The sequence below is a fragment of the Gastrolobium bilobum genome, unplaced genomic scaffold (assembly GCF_033153095.1).
Source record: "Gastrolobium bilobum isolate Gb01-03AN ecotype WA unplaced genomic scaffold, APGP_CSIRO_Gbil_v1 utg696, whole genome shotgun sequence".
NCBI classification, from domain to species: Eukaryota; Viridiplantae; Streptophyta; class Magnoliopsida; order Fabales; family Fabaceae; genus Gastrolobium; species Gastrolobium bilobum.
Genome location: NW_026896901.1, coordinates 54,019 through 76,284, shown reverse-complemented (window position 1 = coordinate 76,284; position 22,266 = coordinate 54,019). Strand labels below are relative to the sequence as shown.

Here is a 22,266-nt window from a genome sequence, read left to right as displayed (position 1 = left end):
ATTTTCAGTGAAAAATACTTTACTCTTTATTTATTTATCTATTTATTTAAAAGTGGTTTAGTTTTTTATTATACTTTCCCTCAAATAAAAATGTGTTATTCTTAATTTTATTTATTAAAAATCTTAAATTTCTTTTTACTTAACTATGCATATTCTCTATTTTAGTTTTAAATATTTTTTTTTAATATATACTTTCCTAAATTCTAACCCAAAAAAATAAAAGAGTACATTTCATTTGTATCTTCGCTGACTAATGGCTTTCTGATGTCACTATGCAAAGCATCTATTGTTGACTAATTATTCTTGTTGACTGTTTTAGTTTTAAATATTTTCTTTTAGGGGAAAGCTAATATTATGTAACATAATATAAAATTTGTTACCTACTCACACATTGGTTTCCACAACAGCATTTTTTATTTTTTGTTTTTATTATATGTATAGGACCCACATGATTTTTGTTTGAGTAGAAAAAATGTTTTAGATTATGTTACATGATGGTAGATTTACCCTTTCTTTTAATGCTCTTTCCTAAATTTTAACCCAATAAAATAAAGAATTTCTCTTTTCTCATGTCATGAAATAATATCTCTCATGCTATAGATATAGCAAGTGATAAAGCTCATCACTAGTTAAAACAAAAAGAATAGCACAAATTTTGATATCTCATAACATGAAAAAATTATCTCCTATTACATAAGAAAATAATTTCCTTAAAATAAAATAGTGCATTTCCTTTGTATCTTAGCTGACAAATGGCTCTCTCATGTCACAATGCAAAGCATCTATTGTTGACTATTTCTTATGTGCGGAAAAAATAGAAAATAATCCAAAAAATGCCGTCCAAATAGTACGCTTTCATGTGCAAGTCAATTTAGTAAGCTCTCAAAACATGGCCTGCACATGTAGAAAAGTCGAAAACCTCTCTTATCAAGCAAATTTCCTCACTTTTCCATCTAAACATGTGCCAAAAAGTTCACAACCTGTTATATTCCAGGAAAAAGCACAAGCTTCCGTAAGCCGTGAGGCAACTCTCTATCATTCAAAGAACGCCATCTTATGGCCAATCAAAGCAAAGCTTAAATAATTTTAAAATACATTTTAATCTTATCATAATATTATGTTATAAAATACAATAGACTATAATATAATATACAAAATGAACACAGGAACACAAATGTCAAATTAAAAGAAACAAAGAATGCATTAAAAGTTAACATTAACCATTGGATGTGATGGAAATATTTTTTATTAAAAAATGGTAATATTCCCATTTGTATTGATATAATTTTTCTTTTTAGAAGTAAAATACAACTAGTTGTATCCAAAATATCCAAGGACTATCCAACATGGATAGGCAACTATTATGAAGGGCTTTCCTTGCCACAGAATGTTGAGAAAAGAATACAATTATAAAAATTTCAGGATGACCACTTATCAGGTAAGGTGAGAAAGTAGGTTGTCATAGCCTTCCTGAACCTTTTCTTGTATTGTTTAGGAGAAATAATTGTTGGGGCAGCATTTTTAGGACCCCCAAGTATCCCAGATTGCTTAACCCATGTCTCCAAATGCTTGTCCCAGGTGTATTGTCTCATGTAATCAATGATCCCCAAAACAAGCTCCTTGCGCTCATCATCCACCCCCACCAGCAATGAATAATCCATTACATCAACAGACTGAACCAAAATGAAAGCCAGTGAGTAACCACCTTACAAAACAGGCAATTTCTACAATTTAAATAAGTGGTAAAACCATGAATATGAATGTTAAAATGGCAAGTTAAAAACATTTGTATCAGAGTAACAAGTGAAATCATATGTGGTATCAGAATTGAGTTATGTAACCAAAATAAAGCTTACCGCCAAAAAGGATGTGTCATTCCAAACAGCTCTCTCGAGTCTTCTCTTAGCCCTACTCCCAAGGAATATAGGTTTTGTCCTCAAAGTTTCTAACAAATTCAGGTCTAACATTACTTTGTTTGTCCCTGTTGTATCCGCATTGTACCTAGATCTTTCTGAGCCCTTGAGATCATATATCCTGGATATTTTTCTGTTATAAAAGAGATTCTCCATTACCATCAGGTCAACTTTTGTCTCCTTTCCACCTTTTGGGTATTTGATATTCACCTGTCACCAAACAAGATATATTAATTATAAACATTAAACTTAACATTTATCAAGAGCAGTCTGAAGCTTGTATACAAAGCCAAAGAATGAGTTCTCACCTGATATATACCAAGAATTTTGGCAAGGCAAGTTGGGCCTCCTGAGTTCAAGGAATCCATCAGGTATGTGAAATACTGAGGTGCAAATTCTTCAAAGGAATCCAATTCTGTCCTAGTCACTTGTTTAATAATAAACCTCTCATCCCATGACTTGGCAAAATACACATTACTTTTGCCTCCTTGTGCGCTCCATCTCTGGCCACGGCTCAAGGATCGCACAAAATCGACTTCATGGGGACAGCACTTTCTTCTAAGTGATTCAAACTGCTTTGCAAAATAGCAAGTGACAGAAAAATTCACTTTACCTCCAGCACCCAAAGAATCATCTCCAAAAGAAATTTGTAAGTGTAAAGATTTTTTGGAGTCCCTACTAAGAAGAGAACCAATAGAAGGTGTAGCATCTTCAGATCTATAACTAACATAATTGATAAAATCCAAGTCCAGAGCACCCCACGCCGAAAAGCTTGACGTGCCTAAATCTTCTTTGTTTCTCTCTCTCCAGCCCCCTTCATGTAGTTCTGACTTCCCAGAAACCCAATCTTCGTATTTCTTGGAACTAAGGGCATATGAAATTATGCTACAGAAATCATTGTCATAAACAGCAATGACTCTATCACTCTGACGGTTTTGGGGAAGCAGCAACCGAGCACCTTCAGCTATGCGAGGCACGGAGGAAATGAACGATGGCGTGGATCCCAGAATCAGATTTAGATTTTGTACCTCCCATGGAAACATTTCAAAGTGAGTTTGCAAATTAGGTACATGGTCTCTAACCATATTCCTGTAATCTCCAGAAGCATGAAAAGATTTAAGTGTCAAAAACGAGGGCAAGACCTCCCTAATTCTTTCCTGAACTCTTAATGCTGAATCAAAAGAATGAACTCTCATTGGTTGTGTCAACATTCTCAAAGGAGAATTACCACTAACATTGGTTTGAAATTTATGAAGTGGTTCAACATTCAACGGAGGTTGATCAGTTCCGGTCCATGCAGAATCTATTTTCTCAGAAAGATTGGATTCCTCAGATACTGTTTGGTTGGCAACAAATTCACCACTTGAATGTACTTCCTCTCCATCAAGATGACATGTAAATGCTTCAGAAGCACAAGGTTCAAGTGGGTCATCCGGCTCTGCACGCATATGACTTTCATGAGACTCGTCCAATTTTGAAGGCTGAGAATAATTTTGCTCAAGCCCACAGTCAAGATTCTGATCCTTATGAAATGAGTCAACACTTAATTCTTTAACATCCGTACCTAATTCTTTTTCTTCTTTAAACTTGGAACTTAAGCATCTTTTACTAAAAGAGTCCAATGAGCATAGCCGGTTATCCCAAACATGTGAACAAATTAGAAGTGAAAGTCTCAAGCGATTTAGTTCCAGAATGTCTAAAGCCATCTTCTGTGGTTGTGGGGTCTCTGTGGCTGATTTTAACAAACGCTATACACACGCATAATTAAAAGGGAAACAGAACAGGAAGTTAGATTCAAGTATATTCATAAGTGAAATGTCAGAATACGAATACACATACAACACTTGCACACTTACGAGGTTCAATAAACCAAGTATCCTAATATAACAATGATAAATTGACACCAGATATAAATTAGTTTGCTCACATGATAATCAGTTCTTCCTCTTCGAAGCATATCTTTCAGATCTGTTATGTGGATATAAATGTCAGAGGTATCTGACAGCTCATTTCCAATACCAGGAGATACAATCTTTTTTTCAAAGCGTTCAAGCACATCTGATATCTCCACATACAAGGTTTCCACTTTACTAAAAAGCTGCACAAAAAAGAAGGGGGGAGTTAAAATTTTGATAATAAGGAGTAGATAAACACAAATTTACAATCAATCTAGACTCTATATTGTTCAACACCACTTTTAAAATGTTCAAGCAAATATTGATAGTAGTTTTCTAATATCACCTCTCCTGCCTCCTTTCTAATCCACTCCTGTTGGATGTGGCCAAATTCCAGCATAGATGGAGGAAGATGGACAGAAAGAATATCAATAAGGGAATACCGGAAGAAAGCAACCATGTTCCCAAACCTGTTTACATCAGGTTGTTTATCACCATTTCAAGTATCAAGAAACAACAAAAACTGCATAAATAAACAGAATAATCAATTAGTGATTCCTTGTCTGGATGATTTACCCATAAAAACGGAGGCAATCCCTCTGCAAAGAATGTCCACAGGTTGCAACTCGATTTGCAGTTGCATGGTTTGAAAAGCTAAGTTCCAAGAACTTTCCAAAAGACAATCCCCAGGCAGCATCCGACATAACAACTCTCCGAGTTGCTGATGGAACTCCATCCACAAGAGGACACTTCAGACACCGGTGCCACATCCAAATCTTGCCATCGCTTTCCCCTGGTAGCTTCACAGAGGGAAGGCGCCTAACATTGACTGTAAGATTTCCTTGCAAGTGTGTAAAACAAAGGACATGAGCCTCTGGTGGCTCTTTACAAGACTGACAGCAAGATGTCTGGAAAAAAACAATTCTAATCATTTCACTTCAGAATTAACTGGTACCAGCAAACACAGAAAAATAAACACAACTTACCTGACCAAACAGATCATTCCGAAGATATCTCCCAAGTGGCTTATCAAAAGAGCTATAGAATTTTATGCGCAGCAACCTAGTGCGTTCACATACACTTCCTTTCGATACACAATGACTGGAAAAGTACACCAATATGCTCGGATGACCATCAGTGGCAGAAAAGTATTTACCAGAAAACTCATCCTCGCTAATCTTGTCTTTTGTTGAGTCAGCAACTTCACCACACTCCCCCTCTTGGACTGTGGTTTCTTGTAAATCTGCTTGCAAAAGGTCTCTCGTACTAGATATAGTGCCCCCTGCTGATTCATTACACTGATGCAAATAATCTGATTCTACAGTCAAATTAGAAGTTATATTGCTATAATATGAATCAGAGGGTACATTCTCAACACTTAGGTCATCAAAATTTTCTGATGCTGATCCCAAATTTTCATGCTTTAAATCATGACCAACAAAGTCCTCCACTTTAGAAGCATCATCAGCCTCTGATTGGCACATGGTTGACGGAAGGGTGTTAGATGTCATACAAATATCAGCATCAGCTCTTGCACTAATTGGCATGTCAGTTGAGTCTTTTACTATCATTTTAGGTAGGGTAGCACCCTCATCCGCAAGGAATGATGTCTCATGCGATAAATGATAGGCTGCAAAAACTGCATACTGCATGACCTCTTTGATTTTCTTTAGTTCTGCGTGGCATTTGCCCTTCAGTAAGACCTACAACAAGACTAAAAATAAGAAACAGACTCCACGGCACACATCCATAGCTTACACAAAAACAAGCACGTAACAGAAAGTACAGAAGAAAATACAAGAAAAAGGAAATTACCGTGCAACTCAAACGCCGCGGACAACCTTCAAAAAACATTAACGTTTTAGATGGCTTCTTGTTGAAATGATTAGCAGTCTCATGCTCTTCCACCATTCTGTCTAATCGGAACATTTCACAGTGCCCCAATCGTGCTTTTGATAAATTATCCACTGATGAAATGATAAGAGCACCAGTGCAGCGAGCTATACGCTCTAACAAAGGCCTTTTAACATTCAACACCAAGGAGATTTCCTTTTCCAGCAAATATGTCTGGGCAAATGAAGCTACACTTTTTTCTACCAGTAAAACATTTGGTCGAAGAGCCTCAATTTTTGAAATTATCATCTTCAAATGTTCATTTTCCTGCCAGCATTTACAATTCAGAAATTCTTTCAAAGAAAAAACAAACTTAACTGAAAGACACATAACCAATAGGTGAATCATGAAGGCACCTGCTGCAACAATTTATCAATAGAAGCTAGTTGATTTGGAGCTTTCTGATATTCCAGTGCTCCTCCTAAAAGGAGTAACCTAGGCTTTTCGTATTGAGACATCATGCGCTTATGCGTAATATTTTTTGTACAAACTACTCCTTTGATAAGGGTGCTGCAAAACATGAGTCCATAAAATTTAATGCTTAATCACATAGAAATGGCTAGGGACATGGTGGTAATCTGCAAGGTATATAGGAAAAATTGGAAAACATATTACCTCTCACTTGGGCTTCCAGATGCTATACATTTTACCTTTACATAATCACCAGGATCCATACTGTCACCTTTGCTAGTATCTGGTCTCACAAAGTTACCAGCCTGCCATGCTATTGTTGTAACTATGTCAAACCAGTCCTCAGAATCATTTTCCTTACCAACTTTAATTCCTGCATCTTGAAAAAGCTGCGAAACAAGAGCTCTAAAATACCCCTGTATGGTAGCTTTCAAAGGTTCCTTGTTTCCCTCATTATGTTTCTCCCTTGCACGAAATATATTAGATAGACTGCTACTGGATGAGAACATGGCACCTGAGTCACCAATATCATCATCCTCATCATCATATGCAAGGAAATTACCTTCTGCATCATCATTTTCATCATCAGGTGGTGGGGGGAACCAAATAAGGCCATTGTTCTCAAAATCCAATGGCCTCTGTGAATTCTCATTCTGGTTCCGGAAAATTGACAAGTCATCAGAAAAATAAGCAGTATTTTCTGCATCCTCGGTCCCTTGTTCAGGCTTTCTTAAAACAGCCACACTTTGTTGACCAAAGGGATCATCAGACTGAGAGATGAGGCTTTTCTCCTGCCCCTTCTGTACATGAAGCCCAGCCCTACTAGAAGTAAAACTAATCCTAGAGGGGCTCTCTGAAGGGCTTGATCCCACAGAATTATAGTTGTAAATGTTATGACTAGCACTAACGCTAATTGAATCTATATCTGAACAATTATCACAATATGTACGTGATGGGCTGAGAGAGTGCTTCTCAATATCCTCAGTCCCTTCTTCATCGCTCCTACATTTATATACAAAATATCAATAATGCATGTACAGAGGAGATTTTGGGAAGGGAGATTAGTTGAATTATGCAAGTCACTTTGAGTTTCAGATAATTAAAAACATCATTTGTTCACTACCTATTATGAGAAAACACACACACACACATATATATATATGAGAACATATTTTCAGAAATTAAAATGCCAATAAAAATTTACCCTTTCAGTTGTCACAGAACATAGCACACCATTTCCATAACATATCAGATATGCAAGAATTTTTTTACGAATTTCCAGAATAAAAAATAAAACCGTGTAACTTCCTGTAATAAAGATGAAACTATGATTACCTTAAGATAGATGGATCAGTAGATACTGAAGAAGGGTGAGTACCAGACGAGGCCATACTTCTGTTGATCAAGGAATAAGGATAATATCCATAATCTTGGTAATCAAAATAGCGTTCAAAGTGGCTTCCCTGATTCAATTCAGTTATAGGTGGAGAACTGATTCTTTCACTTTCAACACTAAAACAAGGTGAAGGGGGCTCAGGACTTTGTCTTGGACTCTCTAGTGGAGAGGCTGAAGGATGAACTTTCTCACTACATTTCCTCGGACCCTCTAAACAGAACTTGCAAGAAGGGATGGTTTCCCTTAATCTAGTGTTGTCAGATTCAAGATTTTGGAGATCACAAACTCGGACACATTTCACACACAACCAACAGCCACAGCTTTTACAATTGTATTTGTACTGAGTCATTTCATTGAAATTTTTGTTACACTCACAACACATTTTGCAGCCACTATTGAGCATATCAAGTTTGTCAGACAAACAACGCAAATCACTTCCTCCCCAAGAAATCCAAGACTTAACCTTTTTTATTAGATCTAGTGGTAAACTATCAGGTATTCCCATATAAGATGCAATGACCACCCAACAGATAACTCAGCCAGAAGAAACCAAAAACAAAAACAAAAATCTACCCTTTGGCACCAGAATACTGATCACTAAAATTGTCTAAAAATAAAAAAATCAAGTGAAGAGTATTGGTAAAACCCACACTAAAATTGGGGGGGTGGTGACTGGGATTGTATACATCAAATAATAAATTATTTTGTTTTTTGTTTTATCTTTTTTTTTTTTTCTCTTCCTTTTTGGCGATTGCAAATCCTCCTGGGAATCAAATAATATCAAAGGAGGAGATGCGACACGAAAATCTAGGACTCACCAATCTAGCACTATTTACACCGAATTCCTACCAAAACAGCAATTAGAACAACGACACAATGTTTCAAATATCACAACAAAGAACAAGAAATTTTCCCCAGACCCTGCAAGAAAAGCACGAAACTTTCAAATGGTAATGACCCCACAAAACTAACCGATCCCTAAATCATCAAGATTGCATTGTGGAACCGATTCAAGCATTACCCCACCAGATAAAATCACAAAAGAACGAAGACCCTTAATAGAAAACAAGTTTATCTTTTAGTTTTGAACTAAAAGATGAAGTCTTTGAATACCTCAAGAAGAAGAAGAAGAAGAAGAAGATGAGAGAAGAGAAAACGGTGAAGGAAGGAAGGAAGAAACTTTAAATGATGGGAAGAACTAGAACGAAAAGCAGAAAGAGAAGAAGTACGGAGAAGGTTCCCTTTATACTGGAGTAGGCTCGCATCTCAAACAACGCCATTTTTCACCCTCAATGGTTTCCTTTCCTTTCCTTTCTATTCTTTTCTTTTCTTTTCAACTCATCACCTTATTAATATTTTATATTTATATTCATAAATATTATTGATTATTGATTTGTTGATTTTTCAAAAAGAGCACGCAATATTCTCACTCTTATATTTTTTTCACAAAAATAATGATGGTTGAATCCTTTTGAAATGTTACTATTTTTATTTTTATAATATCTCCCTCCTTATTGGTCCTCCAACTGCATGCTTAGCTAGGGTTTAATTTAATTAATGTCCATTATCTTATCTTAAATCGTACTATCTTTGCTTATTTAATTGGTTTTGTTTTTTCTTTCACCTTTTTTTAAACTTTGCGTGTTTTGATCCATCTGCAAGCTTTCCTGTTCATTGGTCAGCATCAATGTGCAGACCACAGGTGAACTCTTTTTATCACTTTTTTAAATTTGTAGCAATACATGAATTAGTTTCTGTTGCATTGGGAGAAACTAATTTCCTCCTATAAATCTTATTCGTCCCCCTTTTTTTCTTAGGGAAATATTAATCTATGTTCTAAAAATTAATATTTCATATCATAGATATAAAATATGTGTAACCTATTTTTAAAAAAAATAAATAAATAAATAAGTGAACTCCACATATTTTATATTTATAATATGGGATAAATTATTTTATCTATTTTTTTCTGTCTAGCTTTCTATCACCCTTCAATATCGTTAAATTAGAATCTAAGGAGAAAAAAAAATAAATGTTAATTAAAATTCTGATTTAATGATCTGTTAAAATGATAGGCAATGATAAGAAGAAAAAAAATAGATAAAATGAAACTAATATTTCTATTTTTTTAAATAGTGGATTCCAAATCAATTTATTTTTACGAGAGAGTCAGAGACCATATTTTCTTCTATAACATGAGAAAAGTATTGCTCATACATAATATATAAAAAGTACTTTAATTTAGACAATAATAAGAGGCAATTCTATTTAGGGAATATCAAAAATTAAGATTTTAAATTTTTTCTAAAAATAATATTAGAAATAATTGAAAATACACTTTTACCTCACTTATATACCAACTGAACTGTCACGATAAAAATAACTTCTCTTTGAATGGGAAATATAAAACATGGCTTAAAAGCCATCATTTATTTAACATTAATGTAAAAAATTTAAATATCACGTGTCAGATATGAAGTGCGCTCGTAACCCGATCCAATTAAAAGGTAAATTAATGTGCATGACGAAGAACTTTTGATAATTTGTTATTTGACGCCAGACTAGCACTATATTTAACTATTTTAAATTTTATTTATTTGCAATTGTAAACGTTAATATAATGAATGATTATTTGCAATTACATTTTAAAATATTTATCATGTTATTCTCGACCCATGCAATGGGTTCATAGCTTCTACTAGTAATGGACTACATAAGCAAACAACTATAATAGTAAGGGTGTGTTTGTGAGAGGTTTTTGAGGACATTGATAGGCAAATGTGAAGTGGAGAAATTGGGTGCTCATGTTTGGTTGAAAGAGGTTCTAAATTTATCTATCTAAATGAGTATGCTAGCAAACCATTTTGTCTATCATTTTGAGAAGAGATTGCCGGACAAAAAAACCCTTTTCATATGTGGTTAGCTGTGTATGTGTATTTGGTTTAGTGGGTGTAATAAGCAAAAGACCAACTCCCTCTGTTACGAGCGTACTTCAATATTTTAATATTTTAATATTGTAATGTTGCCATCTAGTTTTGATTCTTATAAAAGACAAATAATTTATTATTATTTTAGCAAACACCATCTTTTGTTTCTGTCCATGTATTACTATATGTAATTCATCTTTCTTTTTTTCTTTTTTTCTTTTTTTATAAAGAAAAAAACAAACATGATTTGAATACCTTAGCTATTCGTTTTAATTCACGGCCGTTTTTATAACTGATTCATTTTTGAAAAACAAGGTTATTTTCGCAATAGCACATTTTTTCCATCTATATTTTACCAAAAACCAAGCATAGAATTTATAAAAGTTACCTAATTTTTCCAGTAAATTTTTTTCCAACCAAACAACTATTTTTACATTTTCCTACCAAACTCACTTCCCAACCATTTTCCTACTAATCACATTTTCCTATGATTCATAAAAATTTCTCCTCAGCCAAATGCCCCCTAAAGGATATGATCTAATATTCTATTGTAGAATCATTTGACTTTCATTTAAAATCTCTCATCTACATGCTACAGATAATTTTATTTATAAATAAGGTTTAACATTTCTATTTTTATTGTACTAATTATTTTATGTCACACTCACATAAAAATAAAAAGATCCCATTAATTTATTCTCTTTCTCCTTTTTAAAATGGAATCCACTTATTTTTATGTGAATATGGCAAAGAAAAAAAATTGCAAAAAAAGTGTTATAGACTCATATATGAGAATATGAGACTCATTTAGTGTATTGCCCAATAAGAGGTAATCCAAATAAAAATCTGAGATAATCAAAGGAGAATATTAATCCAAGATATTAACCCTAATATGACAGCATAAGACTTGGGCTTGGGCTTCTAGGGGAGGCACAAAAGGTCCAGAATTCTCATACCCACATGTAAACTCTATAAATAAGAGGTGAAGCCTACAGGTATGATTCATTCTCTCTCTATTTATTGTTATGTTGTCACTGTGCACACATATCATCCATTTGGCGAAAGCTGTTATTTACTTGTACACAATGATCTGCTATACTCAAGGGTATCTAATTCATAGATACCTTAGAAAGAACACCTAGATCCAAGATAAATTCACTAGTCCTTTGGGCTAGACATCTCTATCTTCGGGACAAAATATTGGCACTGTCTGTGGGGAACAAATAAATTTTATTCTCACAGCTAAGAATGGTTCATACAAGGAATAGCAGCCACCTACCGCCACAACATAATCTATCGTCAAAGTCTAATCTAGTAGAGTTGGATTAACCTCATAATCATCCCGAATGTGAAGCTACACTAGATTATGATGCGGTGCATGTAAGCGAATATGTCTCGGATACAGCCTCCACGCCTGCTCCAGTCGTGAATCTCCAAAATCAAACAGCGCCTCATCAGCCTCCACTTGCAGATCCAGATACCTGTCTTGCGCAGACTACATTCAATGCAATCTTAAGGCTGATAGAGGAGATGGAACACCGCAATAATCTTCAAAGGCAGGAAGATGTTCAAAGGTTTCAAGAGATGGACGAGCGATTTCTGCAATTGAGAAATACGAAACGCACTAGAGGCCAAATCTGAGCTGAAGAAGAGAAAGACAAAGGGAGGTTTATCATGGCAAAAATGTTATTGATAATGAAAATCCGGCCAAGGATGTCAATAATCATGTTTGAGATAGAGGCAATGAAAGTCAAGGTGAAGCTGATATAGGTCGAATTAAGAACGTCGTAGTTCGCAACTAGAATGCTGAAAGAATAAGAAATGCAGAGCCTAACCGAGATGAAGCTGATCACAACTGGGATATTCAGATTCAAGGTCGAGCTGGAGCTGGAACGTATAGGAGAAAATATTATAGCGGGCGATACAACAATAGCCTTTCACCGATGATATTGTGAATGCACAATCCTCATAAGAGTTTGATTCGCCACACTTGCCGAAATATGATGGAAGTCAGGATCCACAAGTCCATATAGATATTCTTCATACTGATATGTATATACAGGGAATTGATGAACCTATCATTTCCCGGATATGTGCTACAACTCTGACAGGAGCAGCTCAGACATGATTTTTTACTTTGCCAGCAAATTCAATAAGATCCTTTGAGGATTTCAGAGATAAATTCTTGCTGAATTTTGCTACAAGCAAGAAACACCCGAAGTTCGAGTTTACACTTGAAAAAATTAGACAACAACCAGGGGAGAATATTTAGAAATATTTGGATCGTTTCAAGGATGCAACATTGTAGGTTCTTGGATTACAGGAAAATGTACACATGCATTTGATTGTAGCTGGCTTGGATGGTTCATCTACACTGGCAAAGTCAATTTATAAAGATCCACTAAAAATGCTGGAAGAATTTAGAGCTCGGTCAAAGAAATATTTGGAGCTTGAGCAAAGAGGGATAACAAATACTCTAGGAAAAGATAACTAGGGTAGAAGTCCAAGAAAGAAGAGTGCACTTCCAAAAGAAATAGAGCGTCCGGGAAACAAGAAGCAAGCATATTTTCGGGGTAGAAACTCAGATGATAGATCTCAGGTTGGAATGTATGAAAAATATACCCCTCTAAATGTACCTCAGTCTTAAATTTGGAGGGAGGTAGTTATGACTGAGAAAAAGAAAGTAGAGCAGCCACGACTGGTATTCAATAAAGTCGGGTTTAATCAATCCAAGTATTGTACATTTCACAATGGACCTAGGCATACTACTGATCAGTTTTGGGATCTTAGAAATGCTGTTGAAAGATTCATCAGAGAAGAAAAATTACGCCAGTATGTGATCAAAATTCAAGAATGGAAAAATAATAAACGAAAATAAAGAGGGCGTAGCAAGAGCGAAATTCTGATTCCTAAAAAGAAGATGAAAAGGGAAGAAATGTAGAATCTAATGATGATGAATTTCCTGAAGCCGAGTTCGACTGCAATGTTATCAGTGGAGATCTTGGTGGAAGGGGAGATACAATAAGTTTAGGAAGAAAATATCTTAGGAAAGTGCTCTCAATTAAGGATCGACCAAAATTCAAGGAAGATTCCAGTAAACCATAGCCCCTTTTGTGATATTTCACTAAAGAAGATTTGACATATGTGGTATCAAGACATGAAGATGGACAAGAACCTTGATAAATTGCCTGGTTAAGAAGATATTTATAAATGCTGGCAGCTGTGCCAATGTCATCCTTTTGGATGCCTTTATAAGAATGAATTTTCAAGAGTAAGATTTAAAGTGATGCAAAACTACCTTGATAGCCTTTAATGGAGAAAATATCTTTTCAAAGGGATATATAGATATCAGATTAACTCTGAGAACAAAGGAAGCCTTTAAGTCGAAACGAGTGATATTCCTAGTAGCTGACTTCCCCTTTCCACACAATATAATTTTAGGGAGGCCAACTATTCATAAGTGGGATATGTTTGTCTCTACCAAGCATCAGAAACTAAATATGGTGAGCAATAAAAATGAAGTCACCACCATTCAAGGAGACCAAAAAGAGTCACGTGAATGTCATTTTGAGGATGTCAAAGATAATGAAGGAGGGCATTAATATCCACCCCAGATTCGTCCAGGGGATAGAGTGGGGAAGAAAGAGATCTCTCGTCATCCAAATAAGCCAGTCAACATGGTTGAATTGGATAAGAGAGAAGAAGCCGTGATTCCAAGACCGGAGCCCGATGGAGCATTAGAAGACCTTATCCTGGGCAATGAGCCTAGTCAATTTACTAAGGTTGGTAAAGTTATTAACTCGAAAATAAAATCCGAGTTGATAGACTTTCTAAAGAAAAATAAATATGTTTTTGCATGAAAATCATCTGAGATACTTGGGATCGATCCCAAGTTTCTTTGTCATAAGTTGTCACTATACCACGGGTCAACCCCGGTTGCATAAAAGAAGAAAAATCTTAGACTTGAAAGAAGGCAGGTTTTGGAGGATCATGTAAAGGAGCTTCTAGATGCTGGGTTTATAAGGGAGATTCAATACACTACATGGTTAACCCACGTGGTTATGGTGAAAAACTCAATGGAAAATGGAGAATCTCTATGGATTATACTGATCTCAATAAGCTATGTCATAAAGATTCATATCCAATGTCCAATATAGATAAGCTTGTTGATAATTCATCTGGGTTTCAATTACTATCTTTCATGGATACATATTATGGGTATAATAAAATACCAATGTATCCGAAAGATCGAGAAAAGATGGCATTCATTTCGAAGAAGGCAAATTATTGTTATAATGTAATGCCGTTTGTTTTGAAAAATGCAGGGGCAACATATCAGAGGATGAAGAATTGAGTATTTGAAGATTAGCTTGGAAAAATTATAGAAGTTTATATAGATGATATGATTATAAAATCAGTAGATCCTGCAAACCATGTTCAGGATTTGGAGCAAACTTTTCAGAATTGCGAGCCCACCATATTTGGTTGAACCCGGTTAAATGTGATTTTGGAGTCCCTGCTGGAAAAAATTGAAGGCTTATGTTAACCCATAGAGGAATTGAAGCAAATTCAAATAAATGCAAAGTTGTGTTAGACATGAAGACTCCTAAAAATAAAAAGAAAGTTCAACAGCTAACATGTAGATTGGCTGCATTGACTAGATTTTTGTCAAAGTCTGCAGAAAATGCTCTCCCATTTTTCAAGTTATTGAAAAAAGAAGCTGAATATGGATGGAACTCAGATTATGAAGCTGCATTTGAAAAAATTAAAAGATATTTGGCAGCGCCTCTGATTTTATCAAAACCGAAATCAGGAGAAATCTTGATTTTATATTTGGCTGTTAGAGAAGAAGCAATAAGTGTTGTGCTAGTGAGAGAAATAGATCAAGATCAAAAGGTGATATATTTTGTTAGCAGGGCTCTTTAGAGTTCTAAATTGAGATATCAGAAATCAGGGAAAGTGACATTTGCCTTACTATTGCAAGGAGACTCCGTCCATACTTTCAAGGGTCCAGATTGTTATCAGAACTAATCAACTAATTCGGCAAGTGTTGCATAAGTCGAAGTTAGCTGAGCGGATGACTAATTAGGCAATCGAACTCTCTGAACTTGATATTATTTATAAAGCTTGGCATGCCATCAAATCTCAAGATTTAGCTGAATTCATAATGGAGCTCACTCCATCTAATGGAGGGTGTGGTGATAATGATGACATGAGGAAAGTTTATGTCGATGGATCATCAAATACTAAAGGGAATGGAGTTGAAATCATTGTGGAAAGTGCATAAGGGGTTTTCGTAAGCCTTGATAGCTGGAATATTGCAAGCAAAGGAACATGGAGCCCAGAAAATTAAAGTCTTAAGTGATTCACAGCTTGTAACTTCACAAATTGAAGGGAGATATCAAGCTAAAGGGCCTCGAGGAGAGAACAACAGAGCTGATATTTTGTCTAAATTGGCAAGTACAAAGAACCCAGGTAATCATATAACTGTGGTTCAACAGAGTATAGCTAAGCCAAATTATGTGATTATAATCATGTCATTAGAAGATTGGAGGCGACCAATCATTGCATACTTAGAAAGAGAAATATTGCCAGAAGATTCAGCCAAAGCCAAGAAATTGATCCAAGATGCAGTTATGTATACAATGACAAAAGATTAATTATACAGAAAGGGCTTGCATTCTCCAATATTGAAATATTTGAACTCAGAAGAGGTTGAGTATGTATTGGCAGAGTTCTATCAAGGAATTAACGGTCAACACATGGGGGAAAAACTTTGGCTCGAAAAGCTCTTCGAGCAGGATATTATTGGTCAACTATGGAAGTTGACGCAGAAGAACATGTCAAGAAATGCAATAGTTGTTAGAAACATGCAAAGATGATATTTTCTCCTCCAGAAAAATTGACTTCCATCGTGTAACACCCCGTATATATCCGGTAATGTTATCATACTATCGTATTAAGCTGCGCTTAATTAAAAATGCGGAATATCTTTTTCTTTTCAATTATGAAGTCATTATCATTACCAACTTGCTTATTAATTAATTAATAAAACATCGCCTGTATGCAATTGCAATAAAACAGCTAGCTGAAATACCTCATTAATTAAAACAACAATAAGGTATGTCTCTAGTCACGGAACTACAACACGTAGACCGGACCAACTATCAGTTTATACAACTCAACTCAAAAGTACAAACCACATAGTGGCATGGACAACTCTCATGCTTACCCAAATAAGGCAACAAAGCCCAACAAAAGTCTCAACATCAGCAACATAATAATAATAATGCGGAAAACATAAACAGCATCCAGCCCAGTCATGCTAGCAAACAAGCAGTAAAATCATCAACTAAGCTCTGGCCTCCTGCCGCCAGAGGCATCAGTCATCATATTACCTGAACCTGAAATAAGCATTCCCCAAACGTGGGGTGAGATCTCTAAACAAGAAATCTCAGTAAGGCAAGGGGTCCTCAAGGATCTTCCACCCCAAGCTCACTTACATGTGTAATATAAGTTTAAAAGCAGTTCATCAATATCATTTCTGAAACAGTGTAATGCAGCAGATAATCATGTCATGTGTGTCAATACTATTCTACTGGCCAGAGAAATGCAGGAATAAGTATACGTCTATTACCCACAATTAGTGCGAGACGCCACTTGCATTCACCCCGGATCACTATACCGTATGATGCCACATACTCAGGCTTACCGTCAAGATGAAACAACACATGCATATTAAAAGCCATTACATATAAAGCTCAACAACATTTCAAATATTCAAAGCATGTAACACAACATGCATATAACTATGCCCCCATGGGACATGGTGGAACCACAACATGGCTAAACCGAGGACACGAAAGCTTACCTTGCAAGCTAACACCCAAAGCCAAGAGTCCACAGCTCAAAGTCCAAACACGGCATATTCACAATCTGTTATGGACCAACAATACATCAACAATTATACTCTACAAGTATACAACATAAAGACAACGCCTTTTCATTACGTTTTACGTCTTAAGGTTTCTCACCAAGCCATAGGCCCTTAATCACTTGATTCTGACTTACATTAATTAATTACAGAAGTTCAACTTCCTCAAACTAGGGTCCACAAACCCATAGATCAGTTCTGGATGAACAGTACGCTACTGTTCCTCGCAAACCCAGAATATCTGAATATTCCTCGGGGACATATCCGGATATCCAATATCCGGATATCTCACAGGCAATATCTGGATATCAAATATCCGGATATCACTATGGCAATATCCGGATATCTAGATCCCCATATCCGGATATCAATATCCGGATATTCCACGACAAATATCCGGATATTTGGCGACAGAATGCAGTTTCTGCATTTCGCGAAGATATCCTTCCAAGGTCCCATTTTTAACACTTTCAAACGTTAAAGCATGCATCTTTATACAGTTTTAGGGTCATACCACTGTTGGTTACTTGTTTAACTCATTAAACATGCAAAAACCCCTCTTTTACTCATCAAAACACATGATCAAGGTTGGTGACACTTACCAAAGTCTAAAACAGAGGCAAAGGGTTGCTCTTGGAGCTCACAACCAGCTCCCAAACTCTGACTTCAAGGGTGCACAAAATACCACCCAAGCAAGGATCTTTCTTCACAAAGATTGCTCCTTGGAGCTCCAACAACCCAAGGAAGAAGCTCACACACTCACACAAGGCAACTCAGACCCCAAACAGCCTCCACACAACCACCACACTCAGGAAAAGTGCTCCTTTCACACTCACAATGATCTCTCCCACTCACCCAAGGTACAGAGTGAAGAGAAAATGAAGAAAAGAGGTCACAAGGCTCACAAAATAGTGGTGAAGCAATGGAACAGTGGAACCAGTAGCTGACCAGCCCCACACTCATGTAGAGAATCTGTTTCCTAGGGTTTTGTGCCATCACAAGGGAAGCCTCAAACACACTATATTAACTTTAATTTCTACGCTTAGAATTTTAATCCCAAACTCAGGATTCTTAAACTACACAATTTTACAAGAATTATCATATTTTTTTATAATTTTCTGAGCACCTTTCCGGTACGCGCTTTTCATAGCCAATATCAGTTTCTGGCACCAGTTCTTATTATTTTGACTTGAAACTCGTTTTCCAAGTCCTACATATTATTCTAGTAATTATCATGCACTTATTATAATTTTTCGGGATACTTTTTCGGTACGCATTTATACTGACTAGCAGAACCGGTATCTGCACTTTTCTTCCGAAAAGAGACTTTCAGCATTCTTACTCACTTACTATAATTATTAGAGCCTCATAATAATTATTAGGGTCAATTATGGAATTATTTCCTAATTTCACATAATTAATTAATTAATTTCCTTAATTAACGGTGCGAGTTCTTACACATCGCAGCTCCATGGCCCTTCTATAAATGGGACATGGACCTTCTAGGACCATTTAAAGTGGTTGAAGGGCAGTTACGATAGTTGATTATAGTTGTTGATTATTTCATAAAATGGATAGAAGCTGAACCCGTTACTACCATTACATCGGCTAAATTTCAAAGATTTTTTGAACGAAATATTATTTTCAAATTTGGAGTTCTGGCCGAGATAGTAACAGATAATGGAACCCAGTTTATTGATAAGAAGTTCCAAGAATTGATTAATGATTTCAAGATTCAACATCACTTCACATTTATTAAACATCCCTAATCAAATGGGCAAGTTGAAGCTGTTAATAAAATAAGTTGGGTAGAGCAATTATATTTTATCTTATTGGGATATAGGACAAGCACTCAAACAGCAACTAGAAAGACTTCATTCAGACTTATTTATGGAAGTGAGACTATGATCCCGGTTGGAATAGAAGAGTCATCTTGAAGAAGAATGACAGCTTTGAAAGAAGAAGAAGAAAAGAATAGCGAAGCTCTAGCTATAGAGTTCGATTTAATAGATGAAGCCAGAGTTATAACACATTGTCGAGATATGGCAACTAAGCAACTAATTGCAACTAAATACAATAAAAAGTAAGACCAAGATCGTTTGAAAAAGATGATTTGGTACTTCAGAGAGAAGATATAGGAAATAATAATGCCAAAGATAGAAAGCGAGCTGCAAACTAGGAAAGTTCTTACCGGGTAAAAGAGAAACTTGGTAAATGAGTCTATATCCTGGAGACTTTAGAAAAGAAGCCTGTCAAGAGAATATGGAATGCGGATAAACCGAAGCAATATTACAGTTAGAATCTGAATTCTATAGAAAGACTATTTTGAATATTCCTTAGTACTTAGATGAATTATTTTTGTTTTATAGGGATCGTTTAAAGTCAGCTACTTTGATAAAATCATGTAATCAATATTTTAATTTTGAATATATAAGAAAATTTTCATTCAAGTATATTCTTAAAAGTCAACTTTGATGCATCAATATAATGATCCAGGTTAAGGAGGCGAATTGTCAAAATGTCTCTGACCAAGTCATAATGTTCACGAGTATGGCTAATAAGTCGAAATTGAACATATGGCATTATCGCTCTTAATATGGGAAAATTGATCTCGGTTAAGATGAAAATCGAGTTATTAATTGAAGGGTTCATAATATGAACTTACGCAATATACCGAGTTAAAATAAATAAATGTCATGATAACTTTAAGCAAATAAAAGCGTGGATTCTACATAATATAGTATGACCTTGGCCAGGTCAAAAATATACATTGGATATAAATTTGAGTTAATAGATAAATTTTTTTTCATAAACCTAAATACTGGGTAAATAAGCTAAGATCGTATCTTCAATTAAGATATATGATTGTAAGTAACTAGATAAGCCTTGGCCTAAATGGCCAACCACATTGAAATAAAATCGAAAGCAAAGCAATGCATGCAAATATTAAACAATGCAAATATCAAAGGAGAAAAAGTATCAAAAGCAAAAAGAACCGGGAACAAACCTGGCAATATTCGTTACAATACCAAACGGGGCCTAAAGGCCCCAAATCAAAATACAAATTCAAACCGACATTTCGGATCTTCACTCTTTAGACATATCTGGATGATCCAGCATCAAATTGTTTACCCCAGCAGCAATAACATCTCTAATACCTATTTCATCATCTCCTTCACTATTGTCTCCATCCTACCGAGTTGGAGAATCAAATTCTTGAGGAGAAGGAGGTGGAGGGATTAATTATCCATTCTTTAGGTAGGCAAGATGATCCATTCCTTCAGTCTTGAGCTTGATACCCGGGTTGAGAAACTTAATTTGAGAAAGAGCATTGTTGAAAGCACTCAAAACAGCTTTTTTAAGCTCGAAATGATAATATGAAATATTTGCTTGAGCTTCTTTCAACTTTGCTTCAGTTTGCTCTATTGTAAATTTGCAGTTCTTCAGAGAATTAGTATTTAAAGAATTGGCCCTCCTGGAAGTAATCAAATGATCCTTCACCGTCTTTAGCTCCTCCTTCATTTTGGTAAACTCCTTAGAGGGCTTCTCGATTTTGGCTTTTTCTTCTTTGAGAGCAATTAGCTCAGAATATGTGTTTCCATATTTAGTTTTTAGAGAGGTATAAGTCTTCACCAGAGAAATTGCCTTTATAGAAATATTTTAATATCCTTCAGTTCCTTGACTTTAGCATCAGAAGGGGCACAAGGCTCGTAGAAACGAGTAAGAGGTCAGATAACATTGCGAAGATCTCCAGTAATTCCAACCTCCCAAATAGCACCTCTTGATAGACCAATAGGAGGAAAATGAGGAGGAAGGTTTGAATCTACTTAAAATTGAGGAGAACCGCCAGCTGCAGAAATCAATATGTTTTTGGATTTGCTAGCCAGGTTTCCCTTAGATTTAGACATGCCAACAGTGTTTGTTAGGGCCTTAGAATCAGGAGCTTTGCGTTTCTTTGTTTTTGAATCAGAGGCAGAAAGGGACTTATTGCTAACCCGGTTCAAAGCAGTGGTGAAACTTGGTTGTTCATCCATATTTCGAACTGCAAAATCAAATATAATAAAATTAGATATGTAATGAGATTATATTTCTTACATAAAGTATAAAAAAGAGTTAAATCATACTTAATTCTGAATCCAACTCGGCTTGAGATTTAAAGACAAATGAGGCTAAGGTAACGTGGCCATGCTCTTTTTGTATGCAAACAATGAAGCAGCAGCCTCAATTTCAACATTCGTGAGTTGAGTTTCTTTGAAATGGTAACTTGATGGACGAAAATTATGATGGTCTGGAGACCAATAAAGTGGTAACTTCCCTCAACATCTCCTACTCCAGAAGAAGAAAGAAACCAAGGTTGTTTTCCAACTCAGGCAACAACCTTAAAATATCATTCTTTAAAGTTTTTAGAGGAGTCTGAATAAACATTGAAAAGAAGTAAGGATTGAGATGAAATAAAAGAAAAGTGGAATAGTACAGGGCAAGGTTAAATATGCACAAAAACGCTCAAAAACTTTGACAAAACCTCAACTATTAGGGTGAAGTTGAGTAGGAGCAATATGGAGATGATTCAAAAGATTAATTTGAAACTCGGATAAAAGAAATCGAAGACCGGTTTTCATAATGAAATCTTAGTATAAAAAGAAAAGAGAAGGTTTATCCGAGTTACTCCAGAGCAAACTGACTCATTCTCATTGGGAGGAATAATATCATAATCTTCTGTTTTGCCAAAAAAAGCTCGGCTATGTCCTCCACACTCATCTCGGATAAAGTATTCAAAACTTCATACGTCACCCAAGAGTATTTAGATATTAAAACAAATGGAGGACGTTCGGAATCTGACTCAGCAAAGCGAAATTCCTCAATAATTTATGCAGAAGTTGACCCCATAAATACCCAA

At 35.6% G+C, this 22,266-nt stretch overlaps 1 protein-coding gene across 1 annotated transcript; it reads right to left on the bottom strand.

Annotated features, from left to right (window-relative positions):
• Window positions 1-1,280: 1,280 nt before the first annotated feature.
• Window positions 1,281-8,797, bottom strand: LOC133302740 (putative 1-phosphatidylinositol-3-phosphate 5-kinase FAB1C). Its single transcript, XM_061502555.1, has 11 exons — window positions 7,448-8,797; window positions 6,317-7,114; window positions 6,058-6,211; window positions 5,624-5,968; window positions 4,795-5,511; window positions 4,385-4,716; window positions 4,155-4,278; window positions 3,841-4,011; window positions 2,222-3,661; window positions 1,857-2,123; window positions 1,281-1,673 (listed from the first exon to the last, which is right to left on the bottom strand). The coding sequence occupies exons 1-11, from the start codon at window positions 8,011-8,013 to the stop codon at window positions 1,419-1,421; spliced, it is 5,169 nt and encodes a 1,722-aa protein (XP_061358539.1). The 5' UTR covers window positions 8,014-8,797; the 3' UTR covers window positions 1,281-1,418.
• Window positions 8,798-22,266: the final 13,469 nt, after the last annotated feature.